Source organism: Echinops telfairi, unplaced genomic scaffold (genome assembly GCF_000313985.2).
Source record: "Echinops telfairi isolate 266 unplaced genomic scaffold, ASM31398v2 ScPeMD7_7400;HRSCAF=8409, whole genome shotgun sequence".
Taxonomy (NCBI): Eukaryota; Metazoa; Chordata; class Mammalia; order Afrosoricida; family Tenrecidae; genus Echinops; species Echinops telfairi.
Window position 1 is genome coordinate 45,091,067 of NW_022111300.1, and position 11,809 is coordinate 45,102,875.

Consider the following 11,809-nt stretch of genomic DNA (forward strand, 5'->3'; position numbering starts at 1 on the left):
CTCAGAACACACACGCACACAAACACACACACACAGACCCTGTGTGTTACCTGCTCTCTGCATTTCTCTTGACTGTAATCTGGTTGGAAGAGAACACACACACGTTGACCCTGCATGTTACACACACACACACACACACACACACACACGTTGAGCCTGCGTGTTACCTGCTCTCTGCAGTTTTCTTGACTGCGATCTGGTTGGAAGAGATTGCCAAGCCTGTCTTTGGTGGCTCCGCTGGGTGGGTTCAAAGTGATGGCAAACTGCTTGCGTTCCCCAGAGACCCAGCCCTGCCCTGCCCTCCCGGAAGCAGCCATCGGAGGTGCCCTGCCCTGCGCCCCACAGGCTCGGGCGGCGAGTCACCGCGCCCTCTGCGTGGAGCAGAGGCGGAGGCGGAGGGGGAGAGGAGGGGCGGCGGGGGGTGCTGGCTCCCCAGCTGTGCGGCGGAAGGCTCTGGAGGGGCGGGCTCCATCCCGCTGGGAAGGGGGACTGACCGGTGGGGGGCTGGGAGCGGGGGCAGCGTGCGCCCGCCTGTCATCGCTGGCGGGAGATGGATGCCTTTCGGGGACGCGGGGGGAGACGTCAGCGCTCCGGGTCCGCCGTGCCTAGCCCCCCGCCCCGCCCGGGCTGCATATAAAGTCGCGCGGCGAGACAGCGGCGGCCGCGGCGGTTCTCCGAGGTCCCCTGCACCCGCGCTTTGGCCACCTCGCCGCGTGCCCGCCCACCAGACATGTGCGGCCGGGAGCTCTCGCTCATCTTGCTGGCGCTGGTCCTGTGCCGCGCGCCCTGGGGACAGGCGGCCCCCGCGCCGGCCGACGGAGGCCCCATGCTGGCCAAGATGTACCCCCGCGGCAACCACTGGGCGGTGGGTGAGTGTCCCCGTGCCCTCTGCTCAGGGACGAGCCCTGGACTCGGCTCCTTCTATGCAAACCTGGAGCCAGTGCGCCCCAAACCAGCCGCGGGGTGACACCCGCTGCGCTGACCCTGAGCCCTCGCCGGGCGCTCTCCAAGGCGCCCGAGCCGCTGCCCAGTCCACAGCCAGGGTGGAGCCCTTGGCCCTCTGAACCCGCCTGACCCTCCTTGCTTAGCCCACCTAAAACCGTACGCCAGGTTCCTCCTTGCACAACTTTGGGGCGCTGGGCGCTCGAGCGCGGCGCCTCCTCAGGGACCTGAGTCCAGGCTGCGCTCCGGCGCCCGTGCAGCCGCAGGTGCTGAGACCCGGCGCAGGGAGCTCAACCCGCTTTCAAATCGGCACCCCGAATTGACTGATGGCTTTCGTCTCTTCTCTTCTTTGGGCAGCAACATTTCTGTCCCCTGCGCCTCACCCAGTCTGCCAGATCCAAGGAGCGGCTCTGCGCTCGGAGCCCAGCCCCCTCTTCCTCGCTAGAGCCATGAGCTCTTCGGTGCTCTACACCCTTTTTGTCCATCTGCCCACGGCCCCCACTCTCCTGGGCGTGTGGGTTTGCTGGTCCCTGGTCCCTGGTGTCTGTCCCCCAAGTTGGGGTGGTGGGGCCCCGCGTTGGGGGAAGAGAGCTTGAGTCCTTAGCCTTGGGCAGCTGGGAGGCAGGGAGAAGTGGGCAGCCTCCTCCCCCTGACACCATCCGTGGCACTCAGCCTTGCTCAACATCACTTGACCCTTACCCCCAACACAAAGGATTGTGATCCCACTGACTCTTACGGTGCTGTTGATGTCTATGTGTGGAGAGAGGGAGTAAGGGAGTGTGTGTGTGTGTGTGTGTGTGTGTGTGTGTGTGTGTGTGTGTGGTGTTGCATGGCTAAGCTCCACATCAACCCTTCATAGATTTCCACACCTAGGAGGAATTTCAGGGCAGTAACGGAGCTGGAACAGTCTGGCCCTCCACTCCCTGTGCCCGAGAACTGGAGGCCTCTGGGGTACAGAATGGAGTAGTTCTCATCCTTGCTCACAGAAGCACTTGCTGTCTCTAGCAGACCCTGGAGTGGAGCATGTTCGATTTACGAGGGACAGGATGACCACAGCGGTGTGTCCAGCAGGGGTGGGGAGAGGTGACACCCAGAACCCCTGCATTTGTTTTCAGGATTCGGGGAAGCCAAACGGAGAACTGGTGCTTTTCTTTAAATGGGCTTTTGGGGGCTTATGGAAAGTGGCTGTTTCCTGGCATGGGCACTAGCCAATGGGCTGGGAAAGTAGAAGGAAGCTTCTAGATTCCCAGCCTCTTTTTGCTCTTTTACCTTCTTTGTGCTGAAAGGATAATTATTAAATAACCACTGTTGCCGGCGGGAGGGAGGGGTAGGAGTTAGCTGGGGAACCCAACCCAACCCCCAACGCACTGCCATGCAGTGGGATTATGAGGAACCGCTCCGCTCTGCTTCCAAGCCTGTGCCAAGTGATTCCTGGTGCAACACCCACCCCACACCCACACCCCGTTTGCCTGCACTTTGGAGCTGGTCTGGCATTGGTACTTGGACACAGTGGTACCTGAAGTAGAAGGAACGGAGAGGCAACCTCTCAGGACTCTCTTCTGATTTGCTCTCAAACATCTTCGTTTTTCTTTCTCTCCCGTAGGGGACTGTGTCGAGTGGAGGAAGAGCAAGGACAAGAGGGCGGTGGGGTAGAAAGTCCCCCGGGGACCTGACAACACATGGTAGGGGAGATGCAATTTGCTTGACGGGAAATTGTCTTCTGCTGAAATGTGAGCTTTGACCAGAATGAGTGGCATGTCAGGGCCAGCTTTGTCATGTCCCTGTCAACTATTTCTGGCCAGGGTCCCTTGCTCCTGAATCAGGGAAGGCAGGCAATTGAGATGTTCATTGTGCCCAACTTCATCCACACGTTGGTGGCCTGGAGGAAGCTGTTGGTCTGCATTGGCAGGCAGGTCTGGAAGCTACTCTCTTCTTCCAGCTGAGGAACAAAGTATAGCAATGGACACGTGAGAAATGGTGTGGCATCTTCAGCTGGCATGCTGTCCCTGGAAGTGTTGTGTTTGTGAGGTGGACATACCATCATATGTCCAGGCTTCACCCGATGACCATCTCCCTGATGGCCATGAAATGGTCCAAGCTGTGGCTTTCCCTTTGATAGTAGGTCCGTGTCCAGAGGATGAATCCCAGAGCCCTAAGTCTTACCCAGCCATGCTACCCAAAGCAATGGTCAAATACCATCTGTGTGGCTTCCATAGAACTAGTTCTCAGAAGTTTTACTGAACACTTCCATCTGGGTCTTGTGGTAGATTGATCCTCAACTAGGATAATAGTTAAGATTAGAGCTTTAGAAAATTCATTTGCTTTAGACCTGCCCTTTAGTGGTATCTTTAAGTGATTAAAAAGGACAATAGGTTTTTGCTTTGTTTTCCCTCTCTGGACAACCTTTTGTTTTTTCTAAGTGGCTATCTTGTTACCTATTGTGTCTGTTTGATGTCCCTTTGTCTTTTGTGTCTATGTGATGTTTTGTCCACGATTACAATATGGACAGATGACAGAAGAGGACGGGGACAGGTAGAAGTGGGCATCCCATCCATGTTGCCATAGAGATGGTTGACCGTGGGCAGCTCAAAAGCAAAAGGGGTCCTAGAGAGTGTGGGCTTCATAAGATGTGATTGATACCCAGTCTGTGGGCCCAGGAGACAGAGCACGACTTATCCACAGCCGTGCACACGGTGTACAGGCCACAGGGACCAAAGTCAAGTCAACACGGAAGGGAGGTTTTCTTTGTTCTTCCATTTCAGGAAATTCTATAAAATGACCCAGGCCTGGCAAGAATGAAGTTCCTGTTTGTCCAAAGATTTCCCACAGCCTCCTCTGCATCCCTGTTCTTATTTGTCGCATCCTCACTAGATGACACTCCATTAGGGAGAGAAAGCGTGGCTTTGGTCATTCCTGGGCACACCAGGGTTCTAAGCCTGATCTCCCATCAGCGTGACTCAATTTCCTCCATCAAAAGAAAGCCAAATGAGTTGTTACTGGCTGGGCAGTGGTCCAGCACAATCCGCATGGTGGCTGAATATAAGGTTATTGAGTGGACATTAAAATGACAAGCTGACCAAGCCAATGAGTGAGGAGCCCTGGTGGCCGAATGGGCTGCTAATCACAAGGGGAGCGGTTGGATTCTACCAGCCACTGCACAGGAGAAAGAGGCAGCTTTCCATGCCCACAAAGACATGGAGCCTCGGAAACGCACAGGGGCAGTTCTACTCCATCCATTAGTGTCACTGTGAGTCGGAATCACTGTGATGTTAGCGAGCTTTAGTGAATGATCATTCCAGGATTCTAGTCCTTCCGTGGAGACCCTGTTCTCAACTGGGTCTCCAACTTGGGTTGACCAGTCATGTCATAACCAGCTGGTGCTCCCATGCCGTGCAGGATTCCAAGGCCCCCAATATTCACAGAAGTCAGTGTTCTGAGTCACATCATGAGTCAGGATGTGTTGATCAGGGATCCCGATTCCTTCTGATAACATTAGAAATCCTTTTGTAGGCCATGTCCTTAATTCCAGACTCCAGAATGATTTTAAATGGCATTCTGTACCTAGGAGGTTAAAAGGCACCTAAGAGTGATGTAATTCAGTAGACTGTGGGCTCTGAGTAAGGACCGCTGGCGGCAGGGTGAGTTACCAAATGGGCTGCTAATCACAAGAGCAGAGATTTGAACTCACCCGCCAGCCCCCCCTCAAGAGCAAGATGAGGCTTTCTGTTCCTGTGAAGATCTACAGCCTCGTAAACTACCCATATGCGACAGTCTCTAAAGTGTACGCTGAATACACAACCAAGCATGCTGGGTTTCATTTTATGGTGACGGGTAAACCCCATGGATTAAGGGTAGACAATTCTTGGGATTGCTGTCAATATAGCATGACCCCGTTTAAAAGAAAAAGCTTGTTTGGCAAAAGGTGCACGATAGATTGTCTCAAAAATCCTGACTTAAAGGGGGAACGTGCAGAACACAATTTCAAATTCTCATGGACGCTAGATTTTGTGGTGCCAAGGAGGGTGCACGAACCCCAGAAATGATCACTCCGAGATCATCTTCAAACCTGAAGTCACAGATACCCCCCGAAACCCTCTTCAAACCCAATAGCAGTATAGTTTCCCGAGTGCAGAGCACCAGGCTCTTCTAAGCCACCTGCACGGGAGCCAATGAACGCGCATGCACTCACTGCCAGCGAGTCGATCCTGACTCGCAGCGACTCCATAGGACAGGGTGGAACTGCCCTCCGTGGGTGTCTACCCTTCCTGGCAGTATAAGACCCCGTCTTTCTCTCTAGTAAGCAATAGCAACTTGAAGGATAAGATAGGAACTTTGGGTTCCGGGGGAGGCACTGAGTTTATGTCCTTGGAGGGGAACAGTTCCGAAGAGGAGGGTGTGACTTGTTGCTCAACCTGAGGAAAGTCACTGGTGCCACAGAATGATACAAGTAGGAACTCTTGAGCTGCTGTGTGTTTTGCCGTAAATATTCTCAACCACTATCACCGTAAAAATATAAAGAAAACACTTTTTTAAAAAGATGCACGCAGGCAATAAAGCCACAGGAGAATTTCTCTGTAACGTCACAGATAGAACTTTCGGGAAGGGGCCTTTCACTCAGCATCCAGGCACCAGAGGTTTTTCCAGTATTATTCCGCATAGTGTTTGCCTTGAATCTCTTCAATGCCGGACACCATGGATCTAGTCAGAGCCCTGCCTGGGGAGCTTTGGATCAAAGGCAGCAACGATTTCGAAATGGGAGAAACTGGTCAGTGGTAGAAGCCCAGTTCTAGAGTGGTGTGAGAGACCCATGACAGAGAGGAAGGCTGGTGAGCGGGTCAGTTGAAGCAAAGGACAACAGTGTGAAGGACTCAGGTTTGGGACGCCAGCCTCGTTGGGGCTCTCTGCCATGGAGAAGGCTCTTGGGTTTGTCCATTCAAGCTCATAGCAGCCTAGTAGGACAGGCTAGAACAGCTCCTGTGCCTTCCCGAGGCTAGCTCATCACGGGAGTAGAAAGCCTGACTTTCTCCCAAGGAGTGGGTGGCAGACTAGCAGCCCACAAGTCACCACTGTGCCACCAGGGCCCTTGGTCTTCGTAGCAGCAGTTTTTAGTTACTTCAATTACTTCTTCCCCGCCCGGAGACTGTTAATATAGAGCTCCCGAACTCTCCACTTCCGGCACCCCGAGGGCGGTTTGTCAGGACTGACAGCTGGCTTGCTTTTGGTGTGTGTGTGTGTGTGTGTGTGTGTGTGTGTGTGTGTGTGTGTGTGTGTGTTTTCATTACAAAGCACCTTTTCTAAGGGGACTTTCCTCGATCCAATCTCAGCTTTAAAAACCTGAGATGGTTGAAATGGAAAATGCCTTTGGTACCCAAGCAGACACCACTTCGGCTTTCTTCCTCTTCCTTTGATCCACACAAAGGATGCCGCGGGGACTTCTGTTTCCAGCAGCAATTCAAAAATCGGCAAGGGACGCTGTTTCCGCGGAGAATAGAAATCCGTGCACACAGGATTGATGATAGAATTGTTGGCCCCTGCGCATTTTCCGGTGGAGAGCATGGAATGGCTTGGTGCGGGTGACCCAGCTTGTTAGTGGGCGTGCTGGGGCCAAGCACAGGGCTCCCACGCACCTAGCTCCTTACGTGCTTTTGAAACCGGGAGAAAAGGCAGTCATCGATGGACGAACACCTAACACAAAAAATGTTCTTTGGTCTGCGTTTAGGAGGAAGGAGCACAAAAACCATCGGTGTGTCTTGTTGGAATGTTGCGCTCCCTCGTTCCCTTTAGTGAAATTGGTGACCCTGGGCTTTGCTTGTGTCTTCCACAGGGCACTTAATGGGCAAAAAGAGCACCGGAGAGTCTCCGTATGTGGACGAGGGCGGGAAGCAGGAGCAGTCACTGCCGGAGCAGGTGAAGTGGGAAGAGGCTGCCAGAAACTTGCTGGGCCTCATGGAAGCCCAGGAGAATAGGAGTGACCAACCACCTCCTCTCCAGCTCCTGGGCCACCGCCAGCCGACCTGGAAGCCCGAGGGTAGCAGCAAGTTCAGAGACAGAGGTTCTGAACGTGAAGGTAAATTGCTCATGCGCATTTCTTGGGTAGCCGTGGAAGATGGAGCCTTTGGAGTAGAGATGACTAAAGGTGTTTCTGATACGAGCCTTCGGGGCCACCACATTCACCAGGTGACCACCAATACAAGTAGACGCTCCCTAAGCGGCCTTCCCTTTTCAGCCTATCGATTCCTTTCCTCTTAGCACCCAGAGGGAGCACCAGTTCCGAACTCCAATTTAGGAAGTACACTCCCTGCCGTCGAGTTGATTCCTGACAGGACAGTAGAGAACTGCCCCTGGGCTTCAGAGACGTTCACTCTTTACAGGAGCAGAAAGGCTTAGCTTGTCTTTCTCCCTGGTGGTTTCTAAGTTTGGACCAGTCACTAGGCCACCAGGATGCCTTCATTTAAAAGTCAACCATTTTTATGGGCACCCTTCAGTGACATTGATTACATGCTGCAGCCACTCTCTCTCGCCTTTCCCGAATTGTCCTTCCTCATAAACATGAACTTACTGCCCCCTAAGCCTCTTAGCTACCCTTTCCCAGGCACCGTTGTCCATTTGAACCCATTACGGATAGTTCTTTAAGAGGGCACAGGGCTCCAGGCTGACCTTCGTCACTAACTGAGCTGCACTGTCATTTGGTTTGAAGATGACTTCAGAGGGTGTTTTTGGTTTAAGGTCTGAACATTTTCCCCCTGGCAATTGTTTTGGAGGTTGATTCAGCCTCTGGGGCCCCGAAATGTCTGGGTTCTGTGAGTTTTGGCGTTCTGTTCTACATTTCCCACCTCTGATCAGGATTTTTCTGTGGAATCTCTGATCAACACGTTCAGTAAATGGTGCCAGGCAGTATCCAATCTATCTTTGGGTCTCATGGCAAAGGAAACAGGTATTCACTGAGGCAATTGGCCACACTTTCCACTTTATCTTCCTATTCCTGACTCTCCTCTTAGTAGATTCCCCACCCTTCACTGCCAGGCCCTACCAGAATACTGTGTAAGCCTAGCAGATAGGCTTATGTTTGATGAACAAGGTAGGAGGAGCCTAGTCACAGCTGATTTCATATGAGAGCTTGCTTGTTTGCTCCCCTTTATGCAAATGAGTATTTCCTTGCATTGGCCCCAAGTTTATCTAGTGCAAGCTTTATGCTAATCTTTCAACATTTTGGTGAACGTATCTAAGGTCAACTGATGGGTCCTACATAGGATCTTACAGAATACAGGGAATAATGATAACAAACTGGCATTTAAATTCCATGGACAGGAATCAGGATAATGCCCATCTCTACCTCAACATTGAGTCAATTCCAACTCACAGCGATCGTGTCAGAGAGTCAAACTGCTTCCTTGAGTTTCAGAAGCTGTGATGGACAGAGATTGACGCATCTTTCTCCCTGCGAGCAGTTGGTGGGTTCGAACTGCCAACCTTCCCGTTAGTAGCCTGATGCTTAATGAGCAGGATAAAGGAGAGAATACTTTTTTTTTTAGCAAGAAAGCAAAGCAACTGAAAAAGGAAGTGATTACCATGAACGTTTGTGACATTTCTGTGAAATCTGCGATAACAAACTAGTCATTGTGATAATAGTAGTACAGTAATAGACAGTGTGATTGAACGCTCAGTTCAGTGTCGTGGGCTAAGCGTTTCCTTTGGCTTCTGCTCCCAGCAGTCTTGGGTGAGATCTATGATCCTGTCCATTTTAAAGGTGCTCACTCAGGCTTATCGCGTAGTTCTTAATGATGGGAGCAGTGTGAGAGCCTGGGGCACTCTGCCGTGACTCCCCAAAGACTGCTCTGGGGAAGGATCCCCGCTCATCTGGAACAGGAAGGAGGCAGGAGGTAGGAGCTGACCCTGCTTCTTCAGGTTTCAGACAATCAGTAGCATTGCTTCCACTCTGGGTACCTGGAAATCTCCCAGAGCCCCTCACTTGTTGACCGCTGGCCCCTTTCCTGGCTTTGCCAAGCATCTTCCCTGTGCTCCACGACCTCAGGTAGTGGGAGTGGTTGACACACTTTGCTGCTCTCTCAAAGGTCGGGGTTCAAGTACCCCCAGAAAGGTCTGGAAATCTTCTCCAAAACCATCCCCTGAAAGCCTCATGGAGCACAGGTCTCCTCGGACCCCCATGGGTCGCCGGGACTTGAAATGGAGGCCGCAGCAGCAGGTCTTCCCTTAAATCTACAGTAGGCACACAGGATGCGCTGAGCAGCTCAGAGCTGGATTAAACAACAGCTTTTCCGCAAAGAGAAAAATGGGAATCCAATCAGCTCGGAGAATTCACATCCCCTTTTTCCTGAATGAGGAGCCCTAGTGGCTAAGTGGCTTACTCGCTGGTCTGCTGACTGCAGGGTAAGCAGTTCGAAACCACCCGCTGCTCTGTGGGAGAAAGACGTGGTTTCCTCTCCCATAAAGATCTGCAGCCTGGGACACCCAGCGGGGCAGTTCTACGCTGTCCTAGAGGGTCGCTGTGGGTGGAAACTGATCCCGGCAGTGAGTTTGATTTGGGGTACAGTTCCTCGGTCTCGAACCAAAAAGGCAGCCATCAGCTTGAGCCGCTAGCTCCTTCAGCCTGGCTCTGCCGATCCATGGACGGTTTGGGGAAATTCAAGGATCAGGATGGCCTCTGTGTGCTGAGAAGAAGGTGCAGTAACCATTAAGGATCATCAAAAGAGGCCTGGCAGTGAGGTGGGGCTCAGTGGGCAGCCCCTTTCCATCTTGGAAAGGATGGCTTCTGAGAGGAGAGTAATTCTTTGTATCCAGAGCACGATGGGAGAAAAAAGATCACCTTTTTATAACCAGGCTTTACTTTTCTACTGAATGCTGTTAGACTTTTTCCTAGTATGGCATTCCCCTACAATTTTGTTCCACCTCAAATTAAGTCAATGGCCTGTATTGGCTAGTCTGCTCAAACCCCCCAAACACACTCACTGCCACCTCACCATGACCCGGCAGGACAGAGTAGAATGGTCCCCTGTGAATTCCTGAGACTGTAACTCATGGCAGGAGTACAAAGCTCAGGTTTTCTCCCATGAAACCACTGGTGCCTTCAAACTGCTAACCTTGCAGTCAGCAGCCCAATGTTGAACCACTACACCACCAGGGCTCCTGGGAGAAAGATGGGGCTATCTACTCCTGTAAAGAGTTACAGTCTCAGAAACTCACAGGGGAAGTCGTTCTACCCTGTCCTAGAGGGTTGCCATGAATCGGCTCGATGGCAGTGAGTTTAATCCAGGATCAGACTGACAACAGCGAGCAGAAAGATTCGGTGGCCACCTAGGGGACCGGGAGCTTCTGCTCCTGGAGAAGGCACAGCTCAGGAAAGGAGGCTCAGAGTGGTGGCCCAGCCTGAACAACGTCACTGGAGTCACCGCATGGAACAGGCCAGTTGTTCCATCGGTGTTTATTCTGCTGTGCATCGTCTGCATCACAACAGCAAACAACAGTTTGCAAAGAAAAGAAACCCCCGAAAATAAAGACAGACAGACAGAGAGAAATGCCAAGAGACTAGTTCTGTTAGGAACTCATCCATCTTTGAGTGTGAAGACAAAGTTAATAACTTAGCCTACCAATTCCAGAATTAGCAGCAGGGATTTTCAGAGGCTTGAGGATGTTTCTTAAAATTAAAAACTATCCACATATGCTCTCCGCTCCCATTTTCGTAATCAAGCCGAGAGCCCTGCTGCCAGCGCTCCCAGAGATGTAGTTAGTAACATGGAGCTTTTCCCCGCGTTTCAGCGACAGAGATGGTTCCTTAATTCAGAAAAGATGGGTGCAAAGTGCCTGAATCGCTACCGCTGCATCACGGCAAACAAGCGGTAGCACGTGGTGACCCGTTGTGGCTAATAATCGGCACAGCTAACCTTCATCTTTCTTTTAACTGCGTCTCCCTCACGCATCCTTTGACTCTATTCTGCAGCTAATGGAACCTTGATGCCATTGCTTCTGCCACATGAAACGGAGTTGTGGCCGCCGCCGGAGTCCAACCCATAATCCTCAGGGCTGAGGATCGCTCTGTGATCATTTTGGTTTAAGACTTAAGATCTGCACTCCGAGAAGGGTTTAATTTGATCTTTGGTTCCCTTTGTCATTTGGACTGAGGCCTCTGGGAGATGGGATTATGCGTTGATCATTGTGATTGGTTCCCCCCCCTCCCCCCTCCTCCCTCCACATTCCCTCTACTGGTATCGCTACTCCCATTTCTGTTTCTGAGGGATTTATCTGGCCCAGATTCCGTGTATCATGAGCCCTTATCTGTACCTGTCTACCCAGAACTGAAAGGCAAGACTGGGGTCATAATAGTGGGGGTGAGGAAGCCTCAATGAACCAGCTGAATATCATGTGTTTCATCGGTGCAATACTGCACCCTGGTTGACTCATCCCTTCCTTGTGACCCTTCTCTGGGGGGATATCCTTGTCTACAGATGGGCTTGGGGTCTCTGCTCTGACCCTCCTCATTCTCAACGATAGGGCATTTTTTGTTTGTTTCCCATGACACCTCATGGTCGCACAGGCTGATGTGCTTCTTTCATGTGGACTTTGTTGCTTCTCTGCTACATGGCCACTTATTTTACTTTAAGCCTTTAAGACCCCAGACCCTCTATCTTTTGATAGCCGGGCACCATCAGCTTTCTTCACCACATTTGCTTATACACCCGCTTTGTCTTCGGTGATTATGCCCAAAGGTGGAGCAGCAGCTCAGAATGCCAGGTTGTTAAAACAGTGTTCTAAATACTCATTTATAAACTATCAAGGGCTCATGCGGGAGGGGGGAGCGGGGAGGGAGGGGGAAAATGAGGACCTAATGTCGGGGGTTTAAGTGGAGAGAAAA

General features: G+C 51.9%; 1 protein-coding gene across 1 annotated transcript in view; it reads left to right on the plus strand.

The window, feature by feature from the left end:
* Nucleotides 1–730: 730 nt before the first annotated feature.
* Nucleotides 731–11,809, plus strand: part of LOC101658332 (gastrin releasing peptide) — a 14,701-nt gene continuing 3,622 nt past the window's right edge. Inside the window, exons 1-2 of the mRNA XM_045296081.1 lie at nucleotides 731–869; nucleotides 6,767–7,009. Of these exons, the coding sequence (XP_045152016.1) occupies nucleotides 731–869; nucleotides 6,767–7,009 (382 nt within the window). The remainder of the gene's footprint in view (nucleotides 870–6,766; nucleotides 7,010–11,809) is intronic.